The sequence below is a fragment of the Penicillium coprophilum genome (genome assembly GCF_028826855.1).
Source record: "Penicillium coprophilum strain IBT 35676 chromosome Unknown utg000002l_segment0_segment1, whole genome shotgun sequence".
Classification (NCBI taxonomy): Eukaryota; Fungi; Ascomycota; class Eurotiomycetes; order Eurotiales; family Aspergillaceae; genus Penicillium; species Penicillium coprophilum.
Window position 1 is genome coordinate 5,609,580 of NW_026622722.1, and position 17,835 is coordinate 5,627,414.

Sequence of the window (17,835 nt, forward strand, 5' to 3'; positions counted from 1 at the left end):
TAGATCTGCAGAACAGTCTTGCTGTAGCAGCTAACGAATATGAGGGCATTGCTAAGAGTGTCAAAATGAAAGGCGGGCTTTTTGAAACAGAAGGCGATGTGATGGGAGCAAAGAAGAACATATTCGACAGAGGACGTTACTGCTAACATCAGTCTTTTCCGGTTCTTGAATCGACAAACCCTAGGCAGATCAGACAGATAGAAAACTATTCACAGAACCGGATTTCGGATCGATTTCAAGACCAATAAGCAGCCTAGACACTTGTCGGCCTGATTTCTACTTGGGCTGATAGGTATACATTAGATAAATCTTCTACAGCCACAAGGGGTCCATGTAATGCTCGATCAAAGTGTTGCAAGGAGATAAGAGAGTGCCCATAGGCCCGAGCTCTTTTCTCCGGACATACGGATTTTATTGAACATTAGCACCTTAACTCCATTGAACATCGTGAGATCTTGTATTTATAATCGCCGGTCAAGCTTTCTAGGCCGTGATAGGCCCTTACGGGGGATGACGGGATCGAGGGGTTTAGGAACCACAAAAGCCAAGCTCCTCGCTCTTTTACATCTATCCAATTCTCGAATATTTCATCTATAGCTCCAACTTCTTTTACAATGGTTAAAGTTCTTTTGACTGGTATGTGACTGAGCTGCTTTCGAACTCCAATCTAATTATCTATTTAGGAGGCAGTGGCTTCATCGCCGCCCACATTGTGGACATCCTGCTACAGCATGGGTATGTTGCAGCCACATTGAACATTCACATTATTGGTTGAAAATATTGAAGATTGACAATTCTACTTTAGTTTTGATACAGTCGTTACTGTTCGATCGGAGGAGAAGGGCAAACGGATAATCGAGGCCCACCCCGACGTGTCGAAGGAGAAGCTCTCTTATGCAATTGTCAAGGATGTAGCTAAGGATGGTGCATTTGACGAGGTAAACCGAAGGTCCTTCTCCTATTACATACACAGCTAACGAAAATATAACAGGCCGTCAAATCAAGCCCTCCCTTCGACTATGTTATCCACACCGCGTCTCCTTTCCATTTTAATGTTCAGGACCCTGTGAAAGATTTCCTTGACCCAGCCATCAAGGGAACGACTGGTATTTTGAAGGCCATCAGAGATTATGCCCCTACCGTAAAGCGAGTGGTCATCACATCATCTTTCGCTGCCATTGTGAATGGCAAGCAGCACCCCAAGGTCTACAGTGAGAAAGAATGGAATCCGCTGACATGGGAGGAGGCGTTGGACCATTCGCAAGTTTATCGTGGTAGCAAGGTAGGTGAAATTCGGTTATCAGTCAAACTTATCAAGTGCTAAGTCAATGTCGTACAGACCTTCGCGGAGAAAGCAGCTTGGGCCTTTGTCGAGAAGGAGAAGCCGAATTTCGATATCGCTACCATCAATCCACCACTGGTGTTTGGCCCGGTCGTTCATTATCTTAACTCTCTTGAGACCATCAACACCTCTAACCAGCGCATGAGAAACCTAATCCAGGGTCAAATGAAAGAAAAAATTGCCCCAACGGGCAATTTCCTGTGGGTGGATGTGCGTGATGTGGCCCTCGCACATGTCAGAGCCATTGAAGTTGCCGAAGCAGGCAGCCAGAGATTCTTTGTTGTCGCCGGCTTCTTCTCAAACAAGGAACTTGCAGATATCATTCGCGAGACTCACCCCCAGTTAGAGTCTGCGCTGCCCCCTGCAGATTCTCCCAGCGACTTTCCGGAAAATATCTATGAGATTGACAACACTAAGTCGCAAAAGGTCCTTGGACTCAATTATTGCCCACTAAAGCAAACAGTTTCAGACACCGTTGATTCTCTTCTAGCTGTTGGTGTTTGAACTGGGACTCGTCTTCGATGTTTTACATTTCATAGATCTGGATCGAAATTATGGATACATTGTAGAAAAACAAATCCAACATTACTTTGACAACTACGTATGTCATAAAAACTTCAATTAACAGAAGATATCGAGCACTTTCCGCATTCTGCGTCGTATATATTATACAGATACGTAATATACATAGCAAAGGTTGATCTGGGGTCTTAGGTACATTGTATAGATACAAAACTGCGGGCTGGGTGGCTGTGATTCACCGTACCGCTTTGGCCCGTGTTCTCCGGTCAACTTTTCTTGCGCCAGCTATCCAAGATCACATAGTCAATCCATTAAACAAGATGGCCTCCGCCAGGCTGTCACCAACGGCGAACTTGCTGCGAAAGTCGCGTTTATTCGCACTCCCCAAAACCCTCAATGGCCCTAAGGATCAAACGTCGAGAGAATCCGGCACTGCAACTCTGCCTCACCCCATCCGAGCCTCCATCGTTACACCGCAATCATCACTAGCCCGAGGCGATTGGGGATTGAAGCGACCTTTACCGGCCAAATCGACGTCGGAGAAATCATCGAGACCTGTGGTCAGGTTGCACGCCCTTGATACGTATGAACATGTCACCGACTTCGAATCCGCCGCAGATCACACTGTGACTCTCGAGAAGTTCCAGGAGATGCACATGCCAATGTCCCTCCCCTCCAAAGTCAATTATGCTACAAGTGTTGTGCCAAGGCATCAAAGTCCGTTCGAGACACATCTCGACAACACCGAGACCAGCCAGGGTCTCCAGGAACCTGGTGCTAAACAATTCAGACACACCGGTCCTTGGCTTGCTGGGCAGACGGAAGCAGAGTTTGCAGCGTACTTGAAGCAAGTGACTCGCAATAAGCCTGAGCTCCTAAAGAAGCTTCGTGAACAGTTTGTTGCTAAGCGGTCTGCTGAGATTCGGAAGCTGGCACAGGATAATGGAGAGGACTTGGAGGCTCATCCCGCAACCGTCACCGATGCGGAGTTTAATGTCTACATCAAAACCCTCCGTAATGACCCATTCGCTCTCGGTCCTGTGGTATTTGATCTACTTGACCTCGCTTCCCCCCTGCCGTTCCCAGCGAGCGTATCGGGCGCAAGTACTATCAATCCCCTGGAACTAAGCTGTCCTCATTCGAATACGCCGTCTCAGGGCCCCCAAAGACACACCCGTCTGCCGGCCTGTCATACACACGATCACACGCTCTGATCCACAACCACGCCCAGTTTGGCCCACAGGCCCACCAGCGCCCCGTGGAGGCTCGCATCTTGCGCCCCAAGGGACGCTTTAAGGGACGCATGGCTCGGGCTCTCGCAGGTATCGGTGGTATTGCCGTCGAAGATCTGAATGCCATGACCTTTGTGGAGCAAGGCACACCTCCCGGTCTGACTTTCTTTGATGCGTCCATCCCCGGTGGAGGTAAATACTGGGTTACTCCCATCCGGGCTTCGATTGACTCCGACGGCCGCATTGGCCTTTCATCTTATCGCGCGAGTGCAACCTCCAAGGCCCCTTACGGAATCGAAGACCACCACAAGCCGAGTACCTTGACCATCTCCGACGTTGCCACTGCCCCCTCCCCACTGGTCCCAAGATTGGACCGACAGTCATTCGGCCAGCCTCGGTTCCAGCCTTCCACGGAGAACCGTCCTCGGAGACAACCCACGAGAGGGACAGAGGACGTCGCACGCAGCCTCCTCAATAACCTCAACTCTAGGTCATAGGGAAGAGTGAGGTACGGGTGGATGTGCAAAGGATTGTACCATGTATGATAGATTTGGTGCTTGTGTAAAGCTACTTTTATTTTCTTTTTTGACTATGTCATATAAATCGGATGCATCATTATCAAGTTATTTTCAGCGACGATTGCAACTGCATATTTCCCACCTGAATGAAGAATAACAACACAAATAAGTTGACAGTAAAGCTACACTTGAAGATATACTTCAACGTGTTTGCTTCATATCTTCTTATGCATGGACCCGTCTACAGGTCCACGGGAGGATGTCAAACAAGATTACATAATCTCTGAATACGCCCCGGGCCCGCGGGCCAGACATGTACCACGTGATCTGATGGTTAGGGCCTAGGGCAAGGACCCGCACAGGACTAAGCGAAAGCCTGCTCTCAAACTCATCCAAATCGGCACGACGATTCTCGATCTTTCGAACATTCATTCCGCCAGCCAACAACCGCCAAAATGGGTCGCGTCCGTACCAAGACAGTCAAGCGCTCCGCTAAGGTCATCATCGAGCGTTACTACCCCAAGTTGACCCTCGACTTCGAGACCAACAAGCGTATCTGTGATGAGATCGCCATCATTGCCTCCAAGCGTCTTCGCAACAAGGTGAGTTCCTGCATCAGAATCAACAATCGAGACCTTCAATTCTGATTCGCAATGTCTTCTAGATCGCTGGTTACACCACCCACTTGATGAAGCGCATCCAGCGTGGTCCCGTCCGCGGTATCTCCTTCAAGCTTCAGGAGGAGGAGCGTGAGCGCAAGGATCAGTACGTTCCTGAGGTCTCCGCTCTCGATGTCTCCCAGACCGAGTCCGGCCAGCTCGATGTTGATGCCGACACCAAGGACCTTCTCAAGTCCATGGGCGTAAGTTTAGCCTGCACATGACGATACCTCGGGATTCATCTAATATATTTCTACAGTTCGACAACCTCAAGGTCAACGTTGTTGCTGTCAGCCAGCAGCAGCAGGCTGAGCGTCCCCGCCGTTTCGGTCCCCGCTAAATCCAGCGCCCGGAATAACGAAAAAAAAATTCATACCTGGCCTACGGTCGACCCTTGGCGGTTACCCCGACAATGTCTGTTCTGGCTGGCTTTTCGCCCGGCTAGCATGGTTTAGCTTAGCGTGGAAGGCTATTCCTGGATGAGGAATGAATAAACATGATTCTCTTTGAGAAAGGTGTCGCTGATTCTCCGAAAGGAGATGACGCTTGATTGCCAAATTTCCCTTTTCGTGTCCACCTATGAGTTGACTCTCTGGGTTGGACTACGTAGGAGTCCCCGGACTGAGGATTACCTCAGTCTAAGTGACTCGAGGCCTTGGATGAGCTGCGTCATGCTCGACTTATATACCTACATATTTATATGTACGTGTAGATGAGTCCTGCTGCCCGGCCTATAGCCATACATATGGTCTCTGCGTAGTCATTATTCAAATATCAATGTCGACATTGATCGGGTATTAAAAAAGTAGAACGCCAAAAACCCCCCACAACCACATAGCAAGCTGGCTGGATCAGATCTGATCGAGCAAATCTATGTCTCCATCTTGGTCCATCCTTTGTTGCTCCCTGGGCACGTATCCTTCAATGGCACCGCCACTTGCGTCCTCGGGGCGCATTTGTGGAGCGCCAGGAGCCTGGTGAGAACTACGTTGATTCTCTCTGATATTGACGTTGACACGTCCATCCGGACGAATCGTGCTGGTATCACCGCGTTCCATGGCAAGTTCTCGAGACCGATCGCGGTTCCCAAGCCCCATACTCTGCAAATCATCCACAACGGAGGATACACTGCTAGTAGGCGCCGGGGCCTTCAAGCGTTTAGCGCGGGCTTCTTCAAGCAGTAGAATAGCCGTGCCCCGCGTATCACCTGCCCGTCGTTCCCATACAGGCTTCTCGGAAAGCTGCACGCGGATCCAAAGAGCACGCTCTGCGCATGCATCTGAGCACCACTTTTCGACGCGATCCTCGGAAACGATATCGACACTGCGTCCGCGCCCCCCCTGGTCCGCTTCCTTTGGGGCCGTATTTAAATTGAAACCCGCCTCCTGGGCCTCTGTCTTGCTTGCGATACTTGCGAGGGCATAGAGTGTACCCGCACGAGTCTTCGAAGTTCCGCTCCAGGATTAAATTGTCGTAGTCGCTGGGCCGGAATGGAGCTAGCGCGTATTTGAATTTTATGGTATCTTCTTGGGAGGGGGCGGCAGGGTCGGCTGTCGGGGAAGAGGGAAGTTCAAGGAGCTCAAGGATGCGGTTTAGGATGACATCTTCGGCGTCTTTCTGGGTTTGGATCTGCTGCGCGTGTTCCAGAGCGACTTCGAGGTGCTGCTGGGTTGCACCGGGCCTACCTTCTAGGTATTTGTCTTGCTCTTCTTGTGTAGGGTATTTGTATGAAGGTGGGGGTTGCTGGGCATTGACGGCGGCATATGTCTCAGGAAGAGAGGTCTTGAGAGCGTGACTTGGACCTGACTGTGCCATAATTTCGAACCGAGGCACCGGAATATATATTGGAAGGTGATCTTGAATTGAAAATCGGCTGATTTGAGGTGAGACGAAATAGAAAAAAAAAATAAAACCAGCAGAATTCGGTTCTAAAGCGGAAGAGGCAAAACTCCCCCCCGGGTTCCCCAAATATGAGACACTTCACTGCTGACGTAGGCTTTGGGCAGTGACATTATTTGGAATCACATATGTAGTAGCTTGAACATATATATTATATGTGTATGATGTCCTCGGTACAAGTTCCGAATATTTCGATATATCAAAGTTCGATTCTATATAGCCACCCAGATATTTATCTACCTGAATATACTTCTGTTCAAAAGAATTCAGGCTACATATATGTAAAGTCAGTAGAATATCATATAAACTTGAATTTCAACACATTTCACCCCATGTGCGTGTTCCCTGGTTGAATGTTAGCCGCCGATCGCCTAGTGGAGCCCATTTCCCTCATCCCGCCAAGTGACAACCACCTTTCTACATCTCCCCTACATTTTTCTGTCTTTCTGACCCTGTTCTTTTCTTTTCATCTTGCATCAAGTATTTGTTGGCTCTGGATAGGGTGCTCGGTTCTCCACGCCGTGAGTGCTTCCGCCGTTCCCTTCCCCCTCATCTCCTGGTCGTAGGCACCCACTCATTGACGTCGTCCGTTTCATCTAAGCTGACACCCCATCGTACCACAAAGGAATTGATTCGTTTCGCCCTAAATATCGCTGCATGCTAAACGTATTGAAGCTGGCGAATTGCTCTGTACAAATATTCTAGCGTCATTGCGTCACAGACTCATTCGGCATTCCTCACTCCACATCGATTATCTCAACGTCTGAACCTCGGACTTGACTTGCCAGATGTCAGGTCCGCCTTTTACGGTCCGCTCGGTCTTCGAGTATGCTTCAGGCCACGATGATGATCTCAACTTCCCGATCGGTCAAATCGTGACCGTCACCGCCCTCGAGGACGACGATTGGTACTACGGTGAATACTCAGACGCCCAGGGGAGAAAACAGGAGGGCATCTTCCCGAAGAACTTCGTTGAAAAATATGATCCTCCGGCCCCTCCGAGACCATCTCGACCCAGACCTAAAAAGGAGCCCGAACCGGTGCCAGTGGAGACCCCCCCGTGGTCGAAAGCAAACAGGCTGAGCCCGAACCCGAGCCAGAGGTGCGGCCCACCGAGGAAGATTATGAGACTGCCTCGCCACAGTCACCTCTACCCCAGTCCCCTCCTCTACGTGCGAGTGCCCCTATAGTAGAAGCTGCATCCTCGCCTCCGCAGCCGGCAAAGGCGCCCGCAGCTCCCGCCCCACCCGTGGCCTCAACCGAATCCGCAGCCAAGGCACCCTCAAAACCTGCGCCTTCGGCCGTAGCGGAGAAGCCTTCGGGGTCCTCGTTCAGAGATCGGATTGCTGCCTTCAATAAACCTGCTGCAGCACCAGTTACGCCGTTCAAACCGGGCGGTTCCCAGCCATCCTTCATCAAGAAGCCTTTCGTCGCGCCGCCTCCTAGCCGGGACGCCTACAAGCCTCCGCCAAGGGAACCTGCACCCAAGATCTACAGAAGAGAAGAAGATCCTGATGTGAAGGAACAAATTGCCCGCGAGCCCCCGGTTTCTGAAAGCCGGCCTGCTCCCGTTGAAGGCGGTGAAGATGTCGCGGAGGACCAGCCCAAGCCAACTAGTCTGAAAGACCGAATTGCGTTGCTCCAGAAGCAGCAATTAGAGCAAGCTCAGCGTCATGCCGAAGCAGCTCAGAAGAAAGAAAAGCCCCCCGCCCTGCTCCTAAGAAGTCAATGGATGAACCTGTGGCTCCTGCAGTACCCGACGAGGAACAAGATACACCCTCTGTCGAAGAAACATCAGCTGTCCGAAATTCTAGTGTTGATACACTGAGAGCTGCAGCCCCACCTCCGCAGCCTGTTGCCCCGTTCTCGCCCACTCAAGAAATCGCGAGTGATGCCAATGATGCCGACTACTCCGCAGCCGCAGACTCCGAGGATGCAGGTGAAACATCCACCAGTAAGGATGATGAGGAGGATCAGCCTAAGCCTCGCCCCGTCGCCCAGCGTCAGAAGTCGACTCGCACAGTCGACCAAACTGCCGAGGCAGATGTTGAAGACGAGGGCGAAGCAGAAGAAGAGGAAGAGGAGGAGATGGATCCTGAAACGAAGCGCAGAATGGAACTGCGTGAGCGAATGGCCAAGATGAGCGGCGGCATGGGTATGATGGGTCTCTTCGGCCCGCCTGCCGGGGGTGTGCCAGGCATGCCTGGTGCCGGTGGTGCTCGCAAGCCTAAGACTCCCGGCGAGTCAGAGAAGAGGCTTGGAGAGCTCGAATCTGAGTCCGCTTCGCCTGCCAATGCACCCCCAGTTCCTATGATTCCCCTTCCTGGAATGAATGTCGCTAGCAAGCCGGTGCCTTCTTCTGCTGAAGTGGAGAAGGAAGAGGATGAGCCTTTGGCCACCCCTCTCGTGCAACAACACTCCTCACGCGAGGTTCCAGACGTCGAGGAGGTCATTCATGAAGGTGCACTGCCTCGCGCCTCTATTGATCGTCCGGTCCCGGCGTCCCCATCCCAAGGTAAGATATGCCATTCAGCAGTCTAATATATTGTTTCACTTCCTGACATTTGCAGATCGTTCGGCACCTCCCCCCGCCTCCTCGAGAGTCACGACCAGTCCCGACTGTCCCGGGAGAGCCACCGGCTTCACCTCCGCCAGTTCCTGGTGGTAAGTACCAAGACCCTGAAACAATCTACTTGACGTGAGTTAACGATGAGATACAGGGCGACCAGTTCCTCCTCCACCACGGCCGACAACTGCCGACAAAGGTGACGAGTCTGATGATGAATTGTCGGTGAACACATCTAGTCTATCTTTGAATACGTCGGCTGTCCCACCCGCCGTGCCTGCACCTGCGATACCTGATCAGATTGACTCTCGCCGTCCCGAAACTTATGACACTCTGTCCTCTCCCGTTTCCACCCCTGCGGCCGAAAAGAGAGCTTGTCGTCTACCACCTCCCATTCCAGTCAATCCACCCATGCCACCATCATCGCAGGGTCGCGCTCCCCCGCCCCCACCCCCCAGATCAGCTCCGTCGCCGATCTACCGCTGATAGTCGCATGAGTGCATCATCCCCTCGACAGGCTGGAGAAGAAGCGGAAGGAGAGGTGACTGAATATGATGGAGATTACGACACTGATATCGCGTCGGGAGTGAAACACAAGGATGCTCTGAAAGCTCACGAACGTGACTCCAGCTTTGACGAGGGCATCACCACCGACGACCATTCCATTCAGTCACCGCGCAGCCCCCAAGAAGCCCGGCATCCCCCACCTCCGCCCACGGCTCCCAGGGCAGTTCCGCCTCCACCTCCAAATCAGCCGCCCCGGAATACCCGTGCGTCTATTGACACACCTAGGGGACCGCCTCCTCCCCCTCCGCCCAGAGATCCAAGCGATGATGATGTTGAGTATGACCCTTTCAACTACTCCGCTCCCCGACATGGTCTCCCCACATCTCCGCCCCTCCCGCTCGGTCGCCCAGAGGCTCCTCCTCCTTTCCCACCGCAACAAGGGGCTGATGAATACGACGATCTTTATGATGCACCCCCTGTGCAGAGCCCGGCCAAAGAAAGACCCTCTCCCTTGCATGAGAAACGTCTCTCATTGGCGCCTCTGCCTTCCCAAAGCCAAGCTTCGGGTTTGCCATCTCCGTCCGCAGCCCGAACTCAGCGCGCATCCATGGATCTTCTCAGAAATCAGCCCAACGTTCGTCGGTCTATGGATGTTGCTCGCCCATCTATTGACCAAGGTTACATCGCTACCGATGTTGATTTCGCCACGTATACCCTCTGGTGGACTAAACCCAACACCCCGCCTCCAGCGTTCCAGAATCGCAATGATCTACTTTTCGAGGTCGAGGAGACTGCGTCCACCAACCGTGGCGGCAAAACGACAGTCTCGAGGGATGTTTATATCCTGTTCCTCGATTACTCCCAGACAATTTTGAATGTTCAATTTGACCCCAAGAACCCCGCGGATGCTTCTTTCGAACAGCGTCATGAACCCCCGCCGCTCCCGCTTCGCCAGGACCAACTCGAACAGGCTCATATTCAGCTAGGTACGCGAATCTCTGAGGCTGTCAACTCGATCCAAAACTCTACTGTTGGAGACGGCACTCCGTTCGGGCTAGTGCAGTACCTACTCAATCCTCTTCCTAACGCGTTGCTTCCCGTGGGTACCCGTGGATACGGTGCCTCAGTTTATTCCAATCTGGCCAATGCCTCCGTATCTCAGAACGACGAAATCCGCGCCGGTGACATTGTCAGCTTCCGCAATGCCCGATTCCAGGGCCACCGCGGTACCATGCATCAGAAGTACAGCGCCGAGGTTGGAAAGCCTGACCACGTTGGCATCGTGGTCGACTGGGATGGCACAAAGAAGAAGATCCGAGCCTGGGAGCAAGGCCGCGAGAGTAAGAAGGTCAAAATGGAGAGCTTTAAGCTGAACGACCTTCGCAGTGGTGAATGCAAGGTCTGGCGAGTGATGCCCCGTAGCTGGGTGGGCTGGGAAGCCAGTAAGTAACCGGACGGAAGGATTCTGGTTTGAGAATTCGACCTTTTTATTGCAGTTGCGCTATGAGCAGACGACCTTTCCTTTTTGTGTTTTTTTTTGCTTGCCCCTTCTAGATTGGGTGGGATCATGTATGAATGAAAAGGAGCCTCCTTTCTCCCCTGTCTTCTATATTCTTCTCCCTTTTCTCTTTTCTTGTCCTGCTCCCTCTTATGAATCATCTGGGCTTGGTGTGGTAATGTGGTCCCTGTTTGATGGAGAGTTGAGCGAGCGTGCAGTTTTTTTTTTTTTTTTTTTTTGTCAATAGTACATCTTGCATGATTCTATCCAAGCAGAGTATGAGATACTATTCTCTCTCAGTCTATCTTTAAATTGTCGTAAGTTCGTTTGTAGGTAAATTTCCCAAGCCCCAGAGTATCATATATGTTTACCTGGATCCCTTGGCCAACGATGACGGCAATACTCGGTACATCTACACGCCTAGGTTGTAGTGATTAGGGCTTACGAGATATCACAGGCTAAGCCAATACGTCCAGTTCCTCGTGTGTTCTAGAATCCAACGCCCCGTCTGAAGTAAATTAATCCCAAAATCCCACCGACGCCAAGAAAGTTTTCTTTAATTAACGGATTGAGCACAGCCAAACACAACTGCCGACTCCACTTCGTAGTGCTGCCCTTTTGACCTTCGAGGGCGGAGTTAAATAGCACCATCTCAGTCTACTTTGTATACGGAGTACCCCGTAGGCACAACCCTCCGCCCGGAAATGATGTATCCTGTACGTCGTATAGTGACCCGAATACCCGAGGCTAAATGATTGTAGAGCAATGGGCGGGATCCATCTTGGCCACACGATATATCGAGAGGGCCCCAGTCTCAACCCCTCATCCCCGACAGGGGCTCCAATTAGTATGTTCTTTCTTTTTCTCTTATTGTTGAGCTTCCACCGGCTTGTTGTGCCATATCAGTGGAACTTCCTGGAACTTTGGCTCATACTTCGGATATTAATATTTGCGATCGGTTCCTGGACTTCGAGCTGATCATGAATATCGAATACCTCATTTTTCTGGCTTCTGTGCACTTACCAAGCATAGATCAATGCAAGGTGACAACACATTACCGGTAGTTATTTGGTAATATACGGAGTATGGCACATTTTATTTAGGGCATTTAGAATAAGTGACATGTCCAATGTCGGAGATTTTCATTTTCAATTTTTTTTTTTTTTTAAAAAAAAAAATCCCAATATTTTGGCCACGAGGATTGGCCCGGAGGGTTTGATTAAGCCCCGATTGGATCATTCCCTGTAAATGCCTTTCCAAGGTTGATCCGTACAATATAGGTAGATATCTGGGGGCTTATGACATCCAATCAAAGCATTCTAGATCTCAAGTTTATAGTGCCCATGTTGCAAAACTTGGATTTTCAAGGTCTTCCATTGCGCAACAAAAAAAGAACCCCGGAGCCGGGGCGTTAAATTACTATCCGCATTGGGACTAGTCAGGGGCACTTCCTTTTTATTTTTTGGCTACATAATATAAGCCTAACGATTTCTAGTCTCGGAAGTTTCAAAAGCTTGTAGGCGGGTCCCAAACGGCTGTCAAGCCTACCAGCTAAGACTGGGAGATACGCTAGATGAGTTTGCTCTTTTCCCCCTCAACCGTTCTGGGCTTTGGGCGCGTTTGCTGCTCTCTCTCTGTATCTCAGCTCTAATCCATAGATATTCATCTTTAATATGGACTTCTATAAAAAAAATTTGATTCCTGGATCAAGTGGGGATTACCCAGAGTCTATCGGGTGCTATCCCATGGATCAGGCTATTTCTGCGGGTCTGACCATTTAGGAAGTCGGAAGCCATACATCGCCTCAGATGCAGAGTCGAATGCTACCATTGTCCTGCACACTGCAGAGGTCCTGCAGTGTCGGAGTACTCGTGAGTCCAGGTCCTGGCCTATTGATGCCATTGTAGGGCAAATACTCCGTTACTCCGTACTTATATTGTGGCTGTACGATGTGAACGCCGTGTTGCTCATTTCTCAAACCAAGCTGTACTTTCAATGTACTCCGTACCGCTCTACTTATTACTTCGTACAGATTATGATCTTGAGGAATCTCCCATACTCTGCCTTTATCCCATATTGCATCGCGTGCCTGATTAGCTCATATTGTTCTGCCTCATGGTGACCAATGATATTCCCTTGCTGCCAACTTCCTATAAAGCAAGGAGTTGAATTGGGGTATATTCGTTTGGCTCCACCCTCTTTGCGCTGATATGAGAGATTGGATGAACTACCTGGACACCTGAGCAGCTTCCAGATCAAAATCCTGCTCCGCTCGGAATGAAGTAATGGGGCGACGATCTTGGTGTTTCCCGTGTCCAGGCCCCCGGAACTACCCTAGCGAATGAGTGTTTTTCTTTCCGGAGTGTCCCCCGGTTTCAGAGGGAAGCAACACGTACGGAGTCCATCGTACACCATGGGCTTACAGCCGAAGGGAATTGGCCACATCGACAGGCCCGACCTCTCCCGCAGTAGTGGCGTTCAGCCCCAAATTCCACCTGGAAATGAGAGAAGGATGTGATCCTGAACATTGACTTTTTATTTTATTTTACGCAAGGGGTGGTCATGAATTACAGTCATTTTAGGAGATGGGTACTTGATTTCTATAGGGATTTAGACTGCTCGCTTAAGTAGCTGTACCATACCATACCTACACTGGACCATGGATACAGTCGCGGGAAGCCCCTTGCCCTGGGGACACTATACAACATAGTCCAAAAGCCCCGAGTAAATAAACAGAACATCTTCAATTTAGAATTGAGAATTAATTCATGATATATAAAGAAAATAGGTATGGGAGTAATTGATCGACTGGTGGACACCAGTTTGGGACGATCATCTAGATCCTTTTGACTTTCACTTTTTTTTTTTTTTCTGGTATGCCGCTAAGAGAGCCCTGGGGAGTTACAGTTCTGGATCCATTGCAAATCTCCCCTCCCATCGCATTCTTCGCCTCCATTTCCCCAGTCATTCTTTTTTTCTTTTGATTTTCTTCTCGTCCAAGCAGCTTATTGCTTTTTCCTATCTGCTGTCAATCCCCATTAAACACTCTGATTGGCCTTGGATCCGGACCATTCACAATACACGGCTCGAACTTGGCATTCCTTGCACCTATATTCGTCAGGAGACATTTCTCTCCCTGATCTCAATCTGCACTTGTTGCACTGGAAGGTCATGCCGCTCAATTCATTCTCTGGATAAGGATATCCAGTGAGTCACTTGGAGGGCATTGAGCCAAACCGAGACACCGATCAACCCTCAAGCTACTACTACACACTCACTGGATACATCGACATTCGTTCTAATCAATCCTAATCGCATTCATTTCTTTCCTACTACAAGACCCCTGAGCGCTTCAAACTTACCATCCATGATGAATCGATTCCGCAAACACAAGAAGGCGAAGGAGCCCGTGGAGGATCAAGAAGGGGCTTCATCAGGATTCAGTCTGAAGCCATCGAAGAAAAAGGAGTCACCGGAACCTACCCCAGATTTTGACCTATCAGCCGCATTGCCCTCGACAGACAACTTTCGCACCAGTCTGCTAATGCCCAAATTGTCCGCTCGATTTAGCATGCTGAAGGAACAGGATGACCCATCATCAATGCTGGGCAAGGCCAGTGACGATAGCGTGTTGTTTCCTAAGCGCGCTTCTCGACTCAATTTATTTGGCCACAACCCCGCAATGCTGGCAGATATTGACGAGGTTTGCTCCAACGACGGTGGCCGACCCTCCCTTGCACTCGACCGCTCTGGTTCTTTCGCTTCCGGTGGGGATGGATACGGTACAGACGATGACCGATCCCAAGGGGGCAGTATTATGAGCAGAGCCCGTCGCGCTGAGGGCAATAATCTGTTTGGAGGTCGCCAGAAGATTTACAAGATCCCGGTTAGATCGCCAGTCGGAACAACCCCCGATGCGCCAGAGAGTGGTCAACGGACCATGGGAAAAGCGGTATATGACCACGATATGAATTTGTCTGCTTTTCAGCGGTTGCGCCTCAAAGAGAAGGAAGAGAAGACGGCGGAGGCTGCCCGGGAATCTGGATATGCCACCTCAACTGCTTCATCTAATAGCCGGGCCACATACTCCTCCACCGCATCTGGACCTCTGTCAACAGTTCCCGCCTCAACTGCAGCAACCTCGGTCGACGAGTCACCGTTGAATACATCCCAGTCACCAATGACTGGTTATCCGTTCCCGGAAACCCATCCCGAGGCCCCTCGAACCGGTCCCCCAACGTCTACCCCGCGCAATGGTTCAATCCGTAATCGTCGTCTGTATGGACAAGGATTGACCCAGGCTGCTCAGAACCAGCAAAACTCGACCTTGAACCGCCTGGAGAGTCTGAGTCGCCAGCGAGCCGGCACGCCAGACCTCCCCTCTTTGAACCGCAACTACTCCAAAAGTGCCACTAACTTGCGGGGCCGCCTGCAAAAGCTTGCAATTGTTGAGCCGCCTTCTACCTCACACCCCACTAGTCCCCCTTCGTCAGCAACGTCACCGAAGCCACGCATGTCTGGGGAGGCTGCACTCGGGGACCGTCTCTCGCCCACAGCAGCAACTTTTGGGGCCCCTCCCCTGAGCCCACCCACAAGCGAGAACGACGAGGTCTCCTCGCTCTTGGCCGCCTCACTTCACCCAGAAGATCATGGAAAGGCTACTGCCATGGGCTTGTTCAACCGGCCTACCACAGGTTTCGACGAGCAGGCATTTTCCCGCCGCCAACTTCAGATGCACCAAGGACGAGAGACTCCGCCTCCGCGCCGTGCATCACCTCCGCGTCGACCTCTGCCTGCAGAACCCGTAGTCCGTGCTCGGGGACTATCCAAGTCCAGCTATCGTTCCCGAGCAGAGTCCGCATCGTCTCACTATAGTAGTGATGCGCATCGTGGCATCGATCATTCGTCCAGCGTTGAGGCTTCTCCTTTCAGACCTGGGGTGAGGACTTTCTATGCCAACTCGAGCGCTAGCGAGTCTGGCGATGAAGGAGAGAGTCGCTCTTCGCGCGAAAACCCATCTGCGCCTGCGCTGGCCAGCGAGTACGGCCCGCCGCTTCAGCATCCGAGCGTAGCATCTAACAAGTCATCAACACCCACGAAGGAACACCTCGAAACGCTCCCCGAAGTGAGATACTCCGATCTTAAGGCAATCAACGAGAACGACCTTGACTTCACAATCTCATCCCCTGAAACCACCGATAACACACCCAAGAGGCCTGACTCGCCAACCCTGCAGCCTGACCAAGGCTTTAGCGGAATGGGGGGAATGGTTCGATCTCACCTGCGCCAGGAGAGTGACAGATCTTCCATTTTCCCTCCTCCATCCCCCCGCCAAAATGATAGCTATCTTCCTATGACCGCGGCCCAGAAATCCACTCCCCAGCCACCGAACGCTCTTCCCATGGTAGCACAACCCCCCGAAGAGAGTCAGCCATCGTCAGAAACACGCTCAGGTACCACGAACTCGCAGTCTCCTTCTAGACATTCGGCGGAGGGTACAGACTCTCGAAACAGCCAAGAATCCTCCGCACCTGGAACTATTCCCGACATAGCTTCTGTATCAATTGGCTCTTCCTGGAGGGAGGAATTAGAACTTCATCATCGTCGTCACGGGAGCACAGAGACCCAAAAGGAGCGAGAGGAATTTGCCATTGAGCTGGCAGAGAGGCGTAGAAAGGTGCAGGAGAAGCTGCGAAGTGTTGCTGAGAACGAAAGTCGATCCAGCAGCCCCACCCCGGGCCGGTCAACTCCAGACTTGTCCCGGGCTGGTAATGCATTTGCCATATTGAAGCAAAAGTCTAGTAAACAGGTTGGCGGAAAGCCGGATCAGAAGAAGCTGTTTGGTTATGTCGGTGGCAATTCGTCCACACCTGCTCTCTCTTCAGATGAGTCGTGGCGTGAGGAGGAGAGGCCCTCCTTCAACTTTGGCCGGCACTCCAACTCCAGCTCTCCTCATATTGGATCAGAGCGTTCGCTTAGATCTCGTATGCCATCCATAAGCCGTGACAACAGTTATGAAGACTCGCGCGAGTCTAGCCGCAGCCGTGGTCACTCACCTTTTCGAGACCATAGAGATCGTGCAGGCTCTGATGCATCAGGCCGGTCCAAGAGTCGAACCAGACTTCGGGAACGGGATGACCTTGAAACCGTAGACGAGGGTTCGATCATTGCACATGAGAAATTCGTTGTTCCTGAGGGCTATGAGCCTCCTATGCCTGTCTCGCGCCCTACATCGAGTCGCCCATCAGCAGAAATGTCTGACTCTATGAACTTCGACCGCACTTCTTCGACCGCTTCAGGCAGACGCCGCAGTACCAGCCGATCCGGCACGCCCGGCTTCCAATACGAACGGCCATTCCAGTTCTCGCAGTCCAACACGTCCTCGATCATCGGTGCCTCGCCCCGGGCTCCACCCGCTGCCCCGGCCTATTCTGCTAATGCCACTCCTCCGCTGAATGAAATGCCGGAATACAACTCATCTACATCCCTGGCTTCTGCTTCCAGCAGCTCACAGATTCCTCAACGTGGCTTGGGGCACGGCTCCCTCTTGAAGCGCCCTGTGAACAAGAAGCAGATCTCTGAGCCTACTTTTGTCTCATCCACATCAGATGTCCCTCTCGTCGGTCTCCCACCCGGATCTGCACTGCCTTCACCCAGTAGTGCACCTCCAGTGCCACCTATGAACCCCCGCCGTCGTCGCGGAACCGCCACCCAAACCATTTTGGGTGCCTTTAAGAGTGACAAAAGCGACAAGAACGACTTGTCACGGGTCTCTTCTCCCGCCCCGACCGCCGTGGAAGAACAAAGCGGCTTTCTAGATGATGAAAAACGTCCGCGCTCGCGCAACCGTCTCCGCAAGACTTCAAGCGAGGGCGGTAACCTGAACGGGCGTGCACGCCAGGGATCCATGCCTGTTTCTCCGCCGGCTGTTCCTCAGTACCCGCCTCCTGCTATCCCCGTTGATGGAGGCATGTTTTAAACTTGTCTTCCCTTCCCACTCTCTATACCATTCACCATGCCTTGACATAGGCTCTTCTTATTCCCTTGATTTCTCATTTACCTACACCTGCTCTACCCACCATTCCCTAAACA

At 51.5% G+C, this 17,835-nt stretch overlaps 6 protein-coding genes across 6 annotated transcripts; 5 read left to right on the forward strand and 1 right to left on the reverse strand.

Annotated features, from left to right (window-relative positions):
- Positions 1-614: 614 nt before the first annotated feature.
- Positions 615-1,846, forward strand: N7500_004187 (SDR family oxidoreductase; the record flags this gene model as incomplete). The annotated part of the gene is made up of 5 exons (XM_056675333.1): positions 615-636; positions 684-735; positions 806-938; positions 992-1,282; positions 1,340-1,846. The coding sequence occupies 5 exons, from the start codon at positions 615-617 to the stop codon at positions 1,844-1,846; spliced, it is 1,005 nt and encodes a 334-aa protein (XP_056535858.1).
- Positions 1,847-2,184: 338 nt separating this feature from the next.
- On the forward strand, positions 2,185-3,593 carry N7500_004188 (mitochondrial 37S ribosomal protein bS1m; the record flags this gene model as incomplete). Its single annotated transcript, XM_056675334.1, has 2 exons — positions 2,185-2,907; positions 2,955-3,593. The coding sequence occupies 2 exons, from the start codon at positions 2,185-2,187 to the stop codon at positions 3,591-3,593; spliced, it is 1,362 nt and encodes a 453-aa protein (XP_056535859.1).
- A 476-nt stretch (positions 3,594-4,069) lies between these two features.
- Positions 4,070-4,613, forward strand: N7500_004189 (40S ribosomal protein eS17; the record flags this gene model as incomplete). The annotated part of the gene is made up of 3 exons (XM_056675335.1): positions 4,070-4,216; positions 4,279-4,476; positions 4,533-4,613. 3 exons carry the CDS (start codon positions 4,070-4,072, stop codon positions 4,611-4,613), a joined length of 426 nt encoding a protein of 141 aa, XP_056535860.1.
- Positions 4,614-5,124: 511 nt separating this feature from the next.
- On the reverse strand, positions 5,125-6,088 carry N7500_004190 (Rtr1/RPAP2 family protein phosphatase; the record flags this gene model as incomplete). The annotated part of the gene is made up of 2 exons (XM_056675336.1): positions 5,125-5,683; positions 5,706-6,088. 2 exons carry the CDS (start codon positions 6,086-6,088, stop codon positions 5,125-5,127), a joined length of 942 nt encoding a protein of 313 aa, XP_056535861.1.
- An 872-nt stretch (positions 6,089-6,960) lies between these two features.
- N7500_004191 (SH3 domain protein) lies at positions 6,961-10,695 on the forward strand (the record flags this gene model as incomplete). The annotated part of the gene is given in 6 exon segments (XM_056675337.1): positions 6,961-7,232; positions 7,244-7,896; positions 7,926-8,687; positions 8,743-8,826; positions 8,893-9,083; positions 9,139-10,695. The coding sequence occupies 6 exon segments, from the start codon at positions 6,961-6,963 to the stop codon at positions 10,693-10,695; spliced, it is 3,519 nt and encodes a 1,172-aa protein (XP_056535862.1).
- Positions 10,696-14,110: 3,415 nt separating this feature from the next.
- On the forward strand, positions 14,111-17,722 carry N7500_004192 (uncharacterized protein; the record flags this gene model as incomplete). Its single annotated transcript, XM_056675338.1, has 1 exon — positions 14,111-17,722. The coding sequence occupies one exon, from the start codon at positions 14,111-14,113 to the stop codon at positions 17,720-17,722; it is 3,612 nt and encodes a 1,203-aa protein (XP_056535863.1).
- Between the last annotated feature and the right edge of the window lie 113 nt (positions 17,723-17,835).